At 32.2% G+C, this 16,898-nt stretch overlaps 1 protein-coding gene across 1 annotated transcript in view; it reads right to left on the reverse strand.

The window, feature by feature from the left end:
• The window catches only part of bel (ATP-dependent RNA helicase bel), a 51,865-nt gene that overhangs the window by 2,405 nt on the left and 32,562 nt on the right, over positions 1–16,898 (reverse strand). The window contains exons 5-7 of the mRNA XM_074176371.1: positions 11,156–11,510; positions 10,760–11,103; positions 612–934 (exon numbers count right to left, since the gene is read on the reverse strand). Coding sequence (XP_074032472.1) covers positions 612–934; positions 10,760–11,103; positions 11,156–11,510 — 1,022 coding nt within the window. The remainder of the gene's footprint in view (positions 1–611; positions 935–10,759; positions 11,104–11,155; positions 11,511–16,898) is intronic.

Below are 16,898 nucleotides of genomic sequence, written 5' to 3' on the forward strand. Positions count from 1 at the left end.
AAACGAAGTATTCCTAACACCAGAAATGTAACATTTTTCTTAACATGCATATCTTGTGTCGATTCCTAACAACAGGTTATCTAGTATCAAGTTTACATATGAAATTGAAAACAATTATTACACACAATTATAATTCCTTCAAGCAATGAAACCTACGATTCTGTGAAAATGTTATCAGTAGAGTCTATTGTTGCTCAACCTGCCTTGAGGATTACAGCATTGCCAAATCTTTTGCATATTTTTTGCCGTATGAGTAAGTCTAAAAAATGAGCACTTAATTGTCATATAATTAATGTCCAAAAAGGACTAAATAAAAAATAAATATTTGATATAACTTTTGTTTCAATAAATAATCCAATTTTTATTTTATTCAAAAGATGGAAATCGACTAGTATTTCTTTTGAAATTCTGCGAATTTGTAAGACTGACAACTCTGGGATATTATCCCCATAGATAATATCAAATATCATAAAAGTGTTTGAAAGTTGAGCAAATTTTCAACCCTTAAGCAGTATATCGTGAAATGAATTCTTAGCCCAGCAGATGAATAACAATTGAAATTTATTTTCCTTAACCCTTAACCCTAGTGACTGTATTTTATTTCTCCTCACCTCCATTTCCATATCCATTACTGCCATAATTGCCTCCTCCTCCGCTGGTTCTTTGGTTTCTCTGCATTCCTCCTCCAGATTGTTGACGGTAATCTCTGCTCCCAAAGCTTCCTCCTCCTCCGCTGCCACCGTACCTTCCCTTGCCACCACGCCTGCCTGCACTAGGCATCCTGCCATCTGCAGCAACACCTTCCAACCAACTTGGATACTCTTGCTTGGCCTCAATCAACAAATCCAACATACCACTGGATAAATTTCTGTTTCTGTCATTGAAAAATGAAGTTGCCAAACCTAAGTTTCCCATACGTCCTGTACGTCCAATTCTGGAATATATCATATAATGTAAAAATATAGAATGAAACTGGCCGGTACTTTATTATGAAAATCTTGTTATAAAAAAAAAAGAAACTGAAAGTAATCATAAATCCAATGTTCATTTAATACCGAGCAGTGTGAAAATGATATAAATAAATCCATATAAATAAAATAGGTTCTATGTATTAGTGTAATTCAACTTTAGCAATTCAAATGACCATTTTCTAAAGTGATCAATTGATTTTCTACATTTACTATTCCTGGGAAGTCGATTGTAACTTAAGAACTCTCTATGGAATATACAGGGTGTCCCTGGAATTCCTCTTTTCCTATCGGAAATGTATAAATGGGGTTTACATATCATCAGTACTTCATAAAACTTTTGTTCCTAAAATCCTTCATTACCAAGTTACGGATCCTCAAAGTAACAAAAAGAGAAATGTTATTCTTTGATAACTTTTTAAGTGAATGTTCAAAATCAACCAAATTTTGGTGATTGACGTGTTCGTTCGTTCGTTCGGATGCCATAGCTGGTTAACGGAAAAACAGATTTTTGTACTCATTTCTTTTGGAAAGTACTGAATGAGAGAACTCCATTATATTGAAGTGATTATCATCACTTCAATATAATGCCAAAATCAAAACCCAATCACCAGAAATGCAATACTCTTCTCAACAACAGATCTCAAATATTCAGTTCACATATGAAATGGAACATAATGTAGAAATTAAAAATGTTGTGATATTCAGTTTCTTATCCATAGGCTGGTCAAATTTCCCTTGAGCAAAGATATAAGAAGCGAGAAAAAAGTTATCAAGAAAATGGCGCGGAGAGTAATGGGTATCCTTCGATCATAAACATTTATTTATTCCTAAGAAACTACAATACAGGAAATTATTTATGCAAGAAATATTCATAAGTGGATAAGTTGATTAGGAAACGAAAATTTGGAGATTGTCTTCTTAAATAATGGACTTTTTGAAAAGACAAAGGTCGTATAAACCAAAATACACCAACCATTAAGGTTGGACAACACAGGTCAACAGTGTTTTTGTCACATGAACTTTGTGATGTGTTTTGTTTATGTTGGCCTACCCCCATTATAAATATTAAAATAATTTTGATTCAATCACATCCAGTTTTTTGTGACAGCTATATATTCATTTCTGACCTAATATACGTAATTTAGTCGACTGTATATCTATTGCATCAGCTAACATACATTTTATTTTCGTTGGGTACATCGCAAATATGCAACGAAAGTGTTCTACTAACCCTGACAGTTTTGTTATGTGTATGAAGAATCAGCTTTTACATTCCAGCGTCGAAATTTCACCCCATTAATTGAAAAGTGCTTTCAAGAATATTTTGGATTTACTGTGCAGCATCAAGATAAATTCTGGGTCCCAGATAAATGTTGTGTAACGGGTGTGAGACTCCTATTAGGTTGGGCTTTTATTTGAGTCAAACAAAAATAAAAGGCATTACAACGAAGTCCAAACATACTATCCAGTATCCAAACTCGTCTTCGGCCAACAGACCTATCCTACATCGTGCCGAACTGCTTGTGCCGAAGCCTCCAAATCGACCAGAAAGTCGGAATTCTAGTCCGGCATAACTTGTTCGCGTGAGGAATATGAAGATAGTGATCCAAGTTATGAATCGCAAACTTCAAAATAACCGCACTTTATTGACACAAAGTAATTTAAACGATTTAGTACGTGATTTGAATTTGTATAACAGGCTGAGCTTTTGGGGTCTAGATTAAAGGACTGGAATTTACTTTCTCCTGATACAAAAATTTTTTATTTTCGACATTGTGACGATGAAATAAAACCTTACTTTCCTAAAGTCCATTGTAATATTTATGTTGTGATGAATTTATTGAATTTTGAATATGATCCAAGTCACTGGCGACTGTTCATTGACTCCTCAAAAACTAGTTTGAAAGCAGTGTTGCTGCATAACAGAAACGAACTCCCTTCAGTGCCAGTTGATCATGGTTCTGATATGAAAGAGACTTACGAAAATATGATATTTCTTCTTGAAAAAACTAAATACAGTGAACACGATTGGAAAATTTGTGGCGATTTAAAAGTTATTTATTATTTGCTTGGACTACATGTTGATTACACAAAATTTTGCTGTTTTATTTGCGAATGGGAAAAAGTCACTATTAAAATAAATTACTCCAGGCCGCAAAAATGTTAAAAATAAGCCTTTAGTGAATGAACCCTGATGACATACTTTTACCACCGTTTCACTCGGTCTGATGAAAAAAATTGTAAAAGCTATGCGCAAAGATGTCAGTGGATTTTTATATCTGAAAGAGAAATTCTCCAAACTCAGCAACGCGAAAATTGAAGGGAGAATATTTGTAGGCTAACAAATACGACAACTTATGAAGGATAAGAGCTCTGAAGGAGAACTAAATGACCAGGAACAAATCGCCTGGAAATGTTTTGTGAGTGTTGTCCAAAATTTCCTAGGAAATCATAATGCGGAAAACACAAACAAAAATAGAGGAACTAATGTCAAATAAAGCTTTGGGGTGTAATGTGAACTAAAAAATACGTATGTTTGACTCTCATCTAGATATGGGTGTTGTGAGTGACGAACAAGGAAAGATATTTGTTTGAAGGTGAAGAAGAAGGTGAAGAAAAAGGAAAGATATATTACATCAGGACATTTACTTAATAGGTAGGAGGGACCTACCAGAAGACAAATATTCACGAAAATCATAATAAATATTTATTGTACAGTAAGTAATAATTTCTCTGAATATAGTTAATTTTTGTAGTTTTCACCAAAATATATGCTTTGATGTCAAGACAAAAACCTGTTGTATCAATTTTTTTTCATTGATACAATATTGGTTAGTGACCCTAGTAGATTCAAAGTTTGATATGTTTTCATGTGACAAAAAACAGTTAAAATTTTGTGGACCAGTGCAATCGTTATGAAATAGAAACAGATATGAAAAAGTTTGGAATATTACTTTCATGGAACACTATCGTTCTTTAAAAGTGTATGTATATGTATATATATATGTGTATGTATATATATATATATATACCGGGTGTCCCACATTTTATGTGACAGGCAATATCTGGTTTGTTGAAGGAGATACACAAAAATGTTTCATACAAAAGTTTTAGGAGTTCATGAGAGCTATATTTTGATATAATTTTTAAATATACAGGGTGTTTGGTGTAGGTGCTACAGACCAAAATTCCATTTTTTAAAATAGAACGCCCTGTATATCATTACATATTCATATGCTACGTTAAATTCTGATATCATTTCATGTTTGGTTTTTGAAATTCGGTTACGGCGTTGTTGAGTTATTGCTTAAAATGTAAAGTCTTGAGAACGACTATTATTTTTAAAAATATCTCATACAATTATTCTCTCTGCATCAAATCACATGAAAATTAGTCAAAATTTTGGGTGTTCGAAGTAATGGTTTCAATTTTGAGTTGTGGAATTCAGTCAGGAATCATTTTGAATATGAAACAATTGCGAAATTGAAAGAGGTGTATTCGAAAACAAATCTTCAATTAATAACAATGTAAATAATATAACTTGATAAATCATTTCATAAGAATGGTAGGTACCTAGAAATAAGTCATAAAAATTGTGATGCCCATTAGATATTATACAGGCTTCGAAACGTCGAATCACTTCTCTCGTACAAGTCGCTCTTATAATATCAGGCGTAATATCACTGCACGCTAGTCGAATTTTCATTTTCAGATCATCCACATTCAAAGGGGGAGTAGTGAAAACAATATCTTTTAAATAACCCCATAGGAAAAAATCAAGCGGTGATAAATCTGGGGAACGAGCCGGCCACCGAATTGGACCCTTATTACCAATCCATCTATTTGGGTACGTTCTATCCAGATATTCAGTAACAACCTGTGAATTGTGAGGAGGAGCACCATCTTGTTGCCACCAAATTCCTTGTCGTTCTGCTATGGAAATATCTTCCATCAACTGGATCAAATCATTTTCTAGAAAATGTAAATATCGCAATCCATTGAGATTTTCATTAAAAAAGTAAGGTCCTATTATGCGGCCATTGAACAATCCACACCATACATTAATACCCCAAGTAGTTTGAAAATTACTTTCGCGGACCCAGTGGGGATTTTCTTGAGACCAATAGTGACTGTTATGTCGATTCACAACTCCATTATTGTGGAATCACGATTCATCGCTCCACAAAATTTGACTGAATATGTTAGGACTTTCATGTAATATTACCTGAATACAAGCAATGAATTCAAGTCGTGTTTCAAAGTCCGTGGGTTTCAAACCTTGTACCAACTGAATTTTGAATGGGTGGTATTTATTTTCTTTCAGAATTCTCTGTACATTAGATTTACTCACACCGACTTCTTCTGCAAGAGTACGGATAGAAACATGTGGATGAATAATAATATAAGCCAACACATTGATCTCTAAATCTTCAGTTCTAACAGATCTCGTATGATGACGATGCTTTATAGTAGAAGGAAATAACCCAGTTCGCAATTTTTCTACAACTCTCGAAAAAGTCATTCGTGACGGAATGGGTCTGTCTGGAAAACGTTCTTGGTATAGACATTGTGCTTGACGGCAGTTTTTCTGACATTCCCCAAAAACTAATAACATATCAATGCAATCACTTGGACTAAACGCGAAAGGCATACTGGAGTTTTCGCACAAAGAACACAGTTACTGTTTTGCAAAGAATCACTGAATCGAACTGACAAGTAGATACAATTCAACAACATTTGTTACTATGGCATCAACAAGCATAAGCTTCTTGATGAAATTGTGCAATATAAAGCAATTCACCCTCAAGTTAGTCACATTCTCAAGAATTTCAATATTATATTCAACTGATATCAATATCGTATCGTAGAGGTGAGAATAATGGTTTGTATTCAGTAGTAGTCTAGTTCAATTTAATAAAAGATATAGACTGGATTCGTGTACGAGTAAATAAGTTTTTTTGAAACTTTATATTTAAGGAAAAGTGCAATAACTCAACAACGCCGTAACCGAATTTCAAAAACCAAACATGAAATGATATCAGAATTTAACGTAGCATCTGAATATGTAATGATATACAGGGCGTTCTATTTTAAAAAATGGAATTTTGGTCTATAGCACCTACACCAAACACCCTGTATATTTAAAAATTATATCAAAATATAGCGCTCATGAACTCCTAAAACTTTTGTATGAAACATTTTTGTGTATCTCCTTCAACAAACCAGATATTGCCTGTCATATAAAATGTGGGACACCCGGTATATATATATATATATATACATATATATACATATACATACATATACATACATATATATATATATATATATATATATATATATATATACATACGTACCACACGTACCTACAAAGTCGTAGGTCTGCATGAGAGGAAAGGGACAACCTCGAGCATATCCTAATGCACCTTTCCGGAATATTAATCATTATTCCGAACCCCCACCGGAGTATGCTTGTGGAGTTCTTTCCTGGCTCTGTCTGCAGGTGGCGCAGTGGACATCCCACTGAATCAACTGCAGAGAGATTCCATGACTAGCTGGAATTATTTTTGTTAGGTCGTGATACTCAGAGGATTACATAATAGTGAATTCTTACTGTAGACAAAATTTCAAACATGAAGGTGTGGCAATATTTCTAAAAAAAATCTTTTATCACAAAAAAATTGATGTTAGTCATTTCTGTATGTAAATAAATGCAGAATTCACAGCTATAGTTATTGTAGATACTGTTATAGTGACGATATTTAGATCTAATCGTGGTGATTTTGACAAATTCTCTTGATAATTCATTACCAGGTACCATACTGAGGTTGTACTACTAGAGGATTTTAATGTAAATTTTATCTCAAACAGCAAAGGAGAAAATGTTTGAAGGTGGTTGACAATGTTTCGTGGTGTATTAACATAAAACTTTAATTACAAATAACATATAAACAACAACCAAACAGCAAAGAAGAAAATATTCTAATAATATACTCGTATCTCATAATTTTGAAACTCTCTTACGTGAACCTACTAGGGTTACCAGGTACTCCGCCACATGTATCTGCGTAAATTTCAACGGCTATCTTGACTTTGGAATCATCAGAGAGGACATATCAGATCATTTTAGGCAATTCATCAGTGTAAAAATAAATACAAATTCTGTTTGGGACAACAAAAAAATTAAAAAATTCAGGCAATTAAGTGAAATGGGCATAGCAGAGTTCATATAACATGTGAAAAAAATAAATTGGACACAATTTTACTTATCTGACAATCCAAATATCTTAGCTAAATTCACGTATGCGTGAATATTACTGAAGTTTTTATAACGTATACGATTGAAGTAGCATTTCCTCTAAAAAAAAAGTAAATAAAAAAATTCATAAATCAAAGCGGTTTACAGACGATCTGAAAAAAAAAACATAAATGAACTGAAACAAAAAAATTACATTTATAAAATGACGGAATCCAGAATCAAAACACTCTCATAATTCAGCAAAAAATAAACAAAACCAAAAGGGAGGTGTATTATAATGCCTTCACAAATAACAATAATGTTTCAAAAACTGCCTTGAAAATAGTGAATGAGATCAGAGGGAAATCCACTTTCCGTAGTGAAAGCATGTGCTAATAGTGTTTCTCATGACATTTCGTTGAAAAAATTCCACAAATATGGAATTTGTGGAACAGCATTAGATCTCATTGAGTCGTACCTAAAAGACAGCGGTATGTATCACTAAATAACAAGGCATCAAAAACTACAGAAGTCAAACATGGGGTGCCTCAGGGTTCAGTGCTAGGTCCCGTAGAAACCTATTCAATGCAAAACCCAAACGGGATAGAATGAAGAAATCAGGTATATATAGAATAGAGTGTGGCGAATGCTCTGCAGTATATACAGGCCAAACCAGTAGAAATTTTGAAATAAGACTGCGTGAACACGTCTGTTTGGACAAAAAATCTGCAATGTACGAACATCTTCAAGAACCAAACCACAAGATAAATGAAGATAACCTCAAAATCATAGATATTTGTAAAAAAAAGTTCAAGTTCAATGATTCAAGTGTAATGATTTTTTCTATTTTCATAAACAATGTTTGTTCAAGTTGGTCGATACAAGTTATACAGAGTTTTTATTGATTTGTTTTGCGCTCTTCCTAGTTTGTTAATTAATTATTGTGATGCATTCCCCCAACATGGTATGAGATACCTTTTTATGTGATTCAATATAGCTGTAATATATTGTTTTTTGACATTGTGGTTTATACATTTTGCACAGCGTTTTAATGCTCCTGTCATTGAACCAATTTTTATTATCACTTTGTTGATATGCTCTGTCCACTGGAGTTTATTATCTATCAACAGTCCTAAGTATTTGTAAACTTCGACTTCTTTTAGCAAGCTATTGTTTATATATAATTGTATTGCCCGATTTCGTTTGTTTTTGTGCTTTAGCACCATATATATACACAGTTTTTTCAACATTTAATGCTAGCTTATTCATCAGTAGCCATTGATAGTATTTGTTTTGGTCATTATTCACTGTTTGTTCTAATTTTTCAAGACAGTTATTTGAATATACTAGTGCGGTATCATCAGCAAAGGTAAAGTATCTTGCATCCAAGATGAGTGGACATACAAAAGATACAGTATAGGTCCGAGAACTAATCCCTGTGGCACACCAATATTTATATTATACTCATCACTTTGATTGTTTTCTAATTTTGTGTATAATTTTCTCTCTGTTAGGTAAGTTTTTTCAACAGTTTATAAACAACCCCTCTGAATCTTATATTTAACAATTTGTTCATTATCTTATCTACATTCACAGTATCAAATGCTTTTCAGAGATCTACAAATACTGTTATTATATATTTGTTTTTATCCATTTCAGAAGCGATATAGTGCAATAAGTCTGTAGTGCAACAGTTTACTACAGTGCAACAACAGACTTATTGCTTGAAAGCCATATTGATATGAGTTTCATTAATAAATCTCACATTCTGACTTTCAACACATTCTCCACTATTTTAGAAAGACACTTAGCAGTGATATGGGCCTGTAGTTATTTAGCCTATCATGTTTTCCATTTTTATATATTGGTATTACTTTAGCTATTTTTAGTTCTGGTGGAAAGTATCCCTTTTCCATAATGTCATTTATTAGCTTTACTAGGTGATCACTTATTTCATCAATAATATTCAACAAGTCCTCCTTAGTTATACCATCATATCCTGGTGCTGAAGCATTTTTCAGAGAGTGAATTATAGTTGAAATTTCTTTTTTATCAACAGGCTGGAGAAATATGGATTTATTGTTTTCCTGTTCTATGAAGTTCAAATCTGTATCCTGTATAGTCTCCGTGATCTTTTCTCCTACCTCAGAGTAATACTTAGAGAATTCATCAACAACTTGGAGCTCATCTGTAATACAGGTTCCATCTTCTGATCTTATTCTGTCTATACTAGTTTTCCTTTTTGTTCTATTGATATTATGTATGACATTATGACTTGCCATACCTTTTTTGAATTGCTTCCTGCTTTGTTTATTTGTTTTTCAATCCAATTTCTTTTCAGGTACTGTCTCATTGTATTAACCTCATTTTTCAAATAATTAAACCTTTGTTGAAGTTGGGGGTTGGGCGATCCTTTTAGTTTTTTATATACTTTGTCTCTCTCCTTGATTTTGTCTAGAAACTCCGATGTTATCCATTCATTTTCCTCTTTTACCTTCAGCATTGTTGTTTCTGTGTATTTTTTTTTCCTCTACAATAATTTTTATGATTCCTTCAAAGTTTTTTATTTTCTCATTATTTAGTCGGATTGTAACATTTTCTTTGAATTTTTTGTAGTTAACTCGATTTCTTTCTATTTTTACCAAGCTTAGTTTGATAGCACTTGGATCATCTATTGTGATTTCCATAATGTTATGATCTGAGAGACAAGTTTCCTTCATATTGATGCTACATCGTCCTTTATTTATGAGGACATGGTCTATGATTGAATTTTTTGTCAGACCTATGCGAGTAGCTCCCTCTAGGATAATTTGGTTTTGTATTTCGAAACCATTGCTTAAAATTACCTGCTTATATTAATTGGTTGTTGCGGAATTTTTGGGCAGATCAAGGTTAATTGAGTTTTCTTCAAATTTGAACCACTCCAATTTTTTAAGCAGGATTTCAAGTAGAAAACAGATAAAGATTAGATATCATAATAAGTAGTAACTTATATTAAGAACAATACCAATTTTATACTATGAATACTAAGCCAAGATGATGGTTCGTCCAGATGCATGAAAGTAAAGAAATCAGTCTTCAAAAGGTTTAGAAGTTCAGTCATTTCTTAATTGAGAAATAAACGCTACTATTCGTTCAACTGCATAACTGTTTAAAATCAGTACTGGTTTGAGAAAAGTATTTCAATAACATCAAAATTATTTGTTTTGTGTGGGTTTATGAAAAATATAAATCAAATTTTTTTCTATTTAAAAGAATAAACCGCACCAATTATATTCAGTTATTAGTGGTGGAACAATGGTAACATAACTATTAAATAATATAATGGAAATCCAATATATTATCTCCCCTACATCAAGTTCAGTCTCTCCATAGTACGTTTAATTTCATTCTTTATTTATACTGGGAATTTAATTTCATATTATTTATACTGGAAATTTCATTTCATACAGGCACCGAACATCCAATAGCCAAAAAAATAAGTTGGTATAAAGTAATAATCCAACCAATTCATATGTGAAAAAACATCAGTTAAATATTAAGAGCATACCTGTGAACATATTCCTCAATATCAGAAGGTAAGTCAAAGTTGATCACATGTTTCACATGAGGAATATCAAGCCCTCTTGCGGCCACGGCAGTAGCAACTAAAATAGGAGTGTTTCCCGATCTGAACTGTCTTAATGCATCCTCTCGTTCTCTCTGGCTACGGTCTCCATGAATTGAAGTTACTGGATAACCTTCATTGTGCAGAAACTCTTCCAAAGAATCCGCACCTTTTTTCGTCTCGACGAAGACAAGCGTAAGACTTTCTGCAGAAGGCTGTTGGAGATCAGCCACATTGAGTAAGTCGAGAAGAAATGAGCGCTTGTCATGTTCTTCTACCCAAACAACCTAAAAAAACTTTCCTTGCTCATCATAATTTCGAAAATAGATTTCTACTTACTTTTTGGGTAATATTTTCCGATGTGCTGCCCACTCTTCCAACAGCCAAGAAAATATAATTATCTAAGAAATCTCTAGCCAGCATCTGAATAGGAGATGGAAATGTAGCTGAAAACATCAATGTCTGCCTTTCTCCAGTTCTTGGCATAGTTTCTTTCTCTACAATTCTTCTGATTTGCACTTCGAAACCCATATCCAACATCCTATCTGCCTCATCAAGTACTAGGTAGCGGCAATAGTCAAGTCCGATACGTCCTCTGTCAATCATGTCTAATAATCGACCAGGAGTAGCCACAAGTAAGTGACATCCGCGATCAAGTTCTCTCATCTGGTCAACAATATGAGCGCCACCGTAGCTGCATGAAACATTTGAGCCTCAATATTAAAAATAGGGTATATCACACAACATATAATTTGCTTCAGATTTTTTTTATATGGAACTCTCAATTATATCTATGAAAATTTAAAAAATCCATTGCCATAAGTAGAAGAATCCCTATGTCATTGAAAATACTCGAGAAAAGGGATTTAAATTACATTAGCGACTCAAAAAACAAAATTTATGATGACTTCAATACAGTATGACATTTAATGGTATAACGAAAAATTATAATCTTGAATTATAATCGATTAGCCAATTCCTTGAACAACCTTCAAGTCTTCAATATATCAGATTCCCACTTCAAAAACCATATTTCTGACCTAGCTATTTAATATTTTCAGCTTGGGCTGTTGAATTATGTTGAGTGTTATTTGCCTGCAAGAATTAGATTAGTTCATATTGTTACATTTTGTGAATTTTTTCTTAATTAATCTATATTTTATCTTACTATTTTGTAACTATTATTCCTATAACTAACTTTCAATCCACTAAATTGCATCGACTACTATATAAAACTGTGATATTTGTATTTGAATTGGGCCTGCCCGTGTATAAATAAATAAATTCTCCCAGTAGTGTTTTTGTATGTAATAATTAGACATCAAATTATATGCATTCACATGTTTGCATATGCAAATACAATGTAGCAATGTATAAGAGTTCCTTGCAAAAACTTAACGTAATACAGAATTATATTCTGAAAATAATCTTAAAGAAAAAAGACCATATCACACCAATTTTATATATTCAGAAGATCTTAGTAATATTCGAACATTATACTTTCATAGTTTATGTATGTTTGCATTCAAAAACAAAACATTTCGTAATTATGTTCTCACAGTTCATATTACTAGAAGTACAACAAACGAATTCCTACCCACTCCAAAATTCAATAAAAATATTTGTCATCACTTTTCAACTTACACACTACCTAAAAATTGTAAATAATCTACCCCTAAGGATAAAACATTAAAAATTATAAAACTTTCTCTATAGAATAAAAAAAAAGATTCTCGAAAATTACTTTGAATTTATCAAAATATTAGAACACCTATAACTGCCACTAAATTGTTTCCTAACTCTCTGCACACAACTGTAATTAGTATTACTTTATAGCATAATACAAGTGTTAAGTCACTTTGATGATATTTTATACACAATCTTTATGTACTGCAATTACTGTTTTCGTTAGTGTTTTATTTTTATTTTCTGTATTTTTGTGTATTAATTGAATAAAAAATAAAATGAATTAAATATAAAAAAATTAAAATTAAAAAGCATCATTGTGAGTATAAGCATATAAAAAGCAACTACCACACATCTACCCCCAGAACCAATATAATATTAACACGGTGGTAAACTTGGTTGAAAGCTTTATCGTTTTATGCCACAAAAGAAGTAGTTGAAAAATTTGAAAAATCAGACACCATTGCAATCGATTCAAGCCAGCTGGTATTTGAGGATCCTTCATTGAAAAAAAAAAGCTCTTATTGTAATACATTTCAGCAATATACCCGATGCAATTGAGAAAATGTGCAAGTCTTTGGTTTGGAAATATTAAAAAAATTATTGAACAGGGTAATGCGCCTTCAAAGTTCAAAATTAAACGCAGTTTTATATAAAAACCTCGGTCTTGAAAGAATAAAGAAAATTGAGACAATTATCAACGGCACTGGATGAAGAGGTCTCTGCAGGAATGGTGTCAAATTTCAAGTTCTGTCTAGTCTCGTCAGTTGACGTCGGAAGGTCATTTTCAGCCTATAAATTAATATCAAGTGACAAATGTCACAAGTTTGCTGCAGAAAAACATATATGTAACTAATATTAACATATGTATAATATATGAATATAATGTTAAAATCAACATAAATTCTTATAATGGTTTTTTGATTTTGCATATTTCACATTTTTTTAGTGCATATTTGCATACATATTTCAACATTTTGATAGTGCAAATAATCTAATGTCTAGTAATAAATAATCATTGCTACACAAGTAAGAAAACAGGAATTATTTTTTCAGATTCACACTATTTTTCAACAGTATTGCTCAATACAAATATTACAGCTTATATATATAAATGTGCTTTGTAGAATTACAGAATATTTATTTGCACTACTATATATCTTTTGAGATCTGATTTACAATAGAAGACCAATAAAAAATATTATGATATCATCCAATTTGAAATATCTAAATTTTTAGATTGTTTGGTTACTAGACAATATTCACTTATTTATTTATTATATTAGGGTAAAAATTTATCATTTCACAAACATTCTAGGATGCTTTGATTGAATATAAAAAATCAAAATATTAAATATCAACAGTTTGTAAGAGTGTAGCACTTTAAATTATAACTGAACACATCTATTGCATACTTATACTATATATTTGTTTCATTTATTTATTTGCCTTTTGTTGTTAGATGTTATATTCATGTTTGTATTTATTATGGTTACTAAGAAAATCTCTGTTTATAGAGGGATAAATCATATCATGCAATTTACTTGTATATCATGTATTGAGTTTTATTTTATTTTATAATTTAGAATTCAAATATGATTTGTAATTATTTATATGTATATTTCCTATTTCAATAAACAATTTCAATTTCGGGGGTTTCCCAGGGCTCTCACTATGTCGTGCTTGCTTTAAACTTATTTATTATAAATTCTCATTGTATGTTGATGAACAAATATTATCAAATAATTTCTCAAAAACAATTCACCAGTCAAATATAAATTTTGTTTTGATAACCCTACTATCAAAAAATAGTATAAAGTTCTTGTTTAGGTGTTACGTGACTGAAAACCTACTACCTCAATATTATAGTCTATTTCAAAAGAGTGTAGAGTAATAAATCATGAAGTGTCATAAAATTTGCCTGAATTTCGTTGTCGTCCATGGGCGTAGGCAAATCTTAGGATTATTAAACTTAATAATTAAAGTAAATTAAAAATTACAGACATAGATAATAATAAAAGGCCATTTTTGGGAAGTAATTTGGTCTAAAACTAAGTACCTACATGTATTTAGGTAAGTAAAATTTCTTAAAAAAAGATTAAGATTAATTTTAGTGGTTCTTGTAAACTTATTTAATATGCAATTTGGGTTCATATACTTGAGCATGATTTCTCAAAAAAGGGTTAACACTTAGTTCCGAGGTGCCATGTCATTATAATAATCCCTTTTTGACCCTGCCCACCAATCATGCAATACCTATTAAACCCAGGTAATTAAGAAAAAGGGTTTAAATATATTGTAATGGTGTCTTAAACATTCGAGTTATAATAGTAATTGTTACTACACCAATTAAACGTACAGTGATATTGTGATATAGAAATAGTGAAAAAGTTATAAAATGGGGACATTTACTCCAAAGAAAAGAAGTGTAAAAAATTCTCCGCTATCTGTTTGCGAAAAAGTTATAATTTTAAATGTATATGATTGCATAAAACACGATCACCCTAGTTTGTCTGTGCAAGAAAGTGTTGAGCGATGTGCCCGAATGACTGGAATTGGACAGTCCACGATTTTTAAATTATTGCGAGAAAGAAAGATATCAGGCCAGGTAAGTCCATGCAAGAGAAAATCAGGAAGACCAATAAAAATCTTAGATGAAGACACCAAATGTGACATTCGAAGAAAAGTTCATTCGTTTTATTTTAAAAAGGAAATACCCACTCTTGAAAAAATATTTATCGAGATAAGCCAAGATAACGATATTCCTTTGATATCCAGAAAACTTTTATGGAAAACTTTAAAAAGTATGAATTTTGCCTGGGAAAAGCACAATCGAAAGGCACTATTACTGGAAAGTGATGAAATTGTTTGCTGGAGACGAAAATATTTGACAACTATAAAGCAGTACCGCAGAGAGCAAAAGAAAATTTTTTATCTTGATGAGACGTGGATAAACGAAGGTTATATAGTCAAAAAAATGTGGCAAGATAAAAATATAACAAGTTCTCGCCAAGCTTTCATAGAAGGCCTTTCGACGGGTATTAAAGTGCCTTCGGGAAAAGGGAAGAGGCTTATAATTGCTCACATTGGAAGCGAAGACGGATTTTTAAAAGAAGGTTTGTTAAGCTTTGAGTCGTGCCGGACGGGAGATTATCATGAGGACATGAATTCGGATGTCTTCGAAGACTACTTCGGGGAAATGTTAAAATTTCTTTCAGCTGATTCGGTCGTGGTTATGGATAATGCAAGCTACCATTCAAGGCGCTTAGAGAAGGTACCAACTTCAGCTTGGAGAAAGCAAGAAATTATTAACTGGCTGTCAAATAAAGGTATTCAGTTTGAGACGAATTCAGTAAAGAAGGAACTACTAGCCATAGTAAAACAACATAAATCTCGCTTCATGAAATATGCCGTAGAAGATGTAGCAGAAAAGTATAAAGTAACTGTGCTGCGCCTACCGCCATATCATTGCGAATTAAATCCTATAGAACTTATATGGGCACAAGTTAAAGGATATGTTGCAAGGCACAATACCACATTTAAAATGAAAGATGTCAAGGTATTGTTTGATCAAGCCATTATGGAAATCACATCAGAAAACTGGCAAAAAGCAATCCAGCATGTTTTAAAAGAGGAAGATAAAATGTGGGAACTGGACAACTTGGTCGATCAGGTGGTTGACCCTATAATTATAACACCAGGGGATGATGACAGTTCTTCGGATGAAGACTATACTGATGTAGAATAATTTAATTGAATTGTAAATATACTGTAGCGGGATAAGCAATCTGGACAGAGACCAGTGTATCAGTGACAGTGACACTTTTGCTTAGGTTAGGGTTTAGAATTAAGGGTAGTCTGAATAATTATTTTCTCGGAAGGTTCTCGAAAATTGTACCTAGTAATCTCTAGAACATTCAATTAGGGTATAAATAGAGTGTTGTTAAACGTTAAGGGAAGTTCACAGTTTTAGTATTGTTCAAGTGTCAAATTGTAATAACGTATCCAGTAAAGTTCTTGTCGTTTTTGTGAATAAATTGATTTAAAGTCCCCACAAGTGTTTCAATACGTAAAGTTCGTTCGTGTGTGTTTGTGAGTATTTCCCGATTTCGGTTCGTATATATTTTATTGTTACATTTTATATTTTTTTAATAACACTGTTCTGCTGTATTAAATTTTTTTTTCCTTTAATATAATTTTTATGAATGCATATTCTTTTGGCAATTATCCCACTAGCGCGCCTCTGGCTCAGTATTTATCCGTCGATAACAATGGACAAATCCCTTAAAACAGGGTGATACCTACCTGCTCTTTATGAAACGACATAATTTTGCAATGCGGACTAGGGAAGTGACAGAATTTATTGACGGATCACCCTGTAGCGCTTTTGAATACT

The sequence above is a fragment of the Leptinotarsa decemlineata genome, unplaced genomic scaffold, assembly GCF_025532065.1.
Source record: "Leptinotarsa decemlineata unplaced genomic scaffold, Ldec_3_MD MMD2_P_RNA_scaffold_14, whole genome shotgun sequence".
In the NCBI taxonomy this organism is placed as follows: Eukaryota; Metazoa; Arthropoda; class Insecta; order Coleoptera; family Chrysomelidae; genus Leptinotarsa; species Leptinotarsa decemlineata.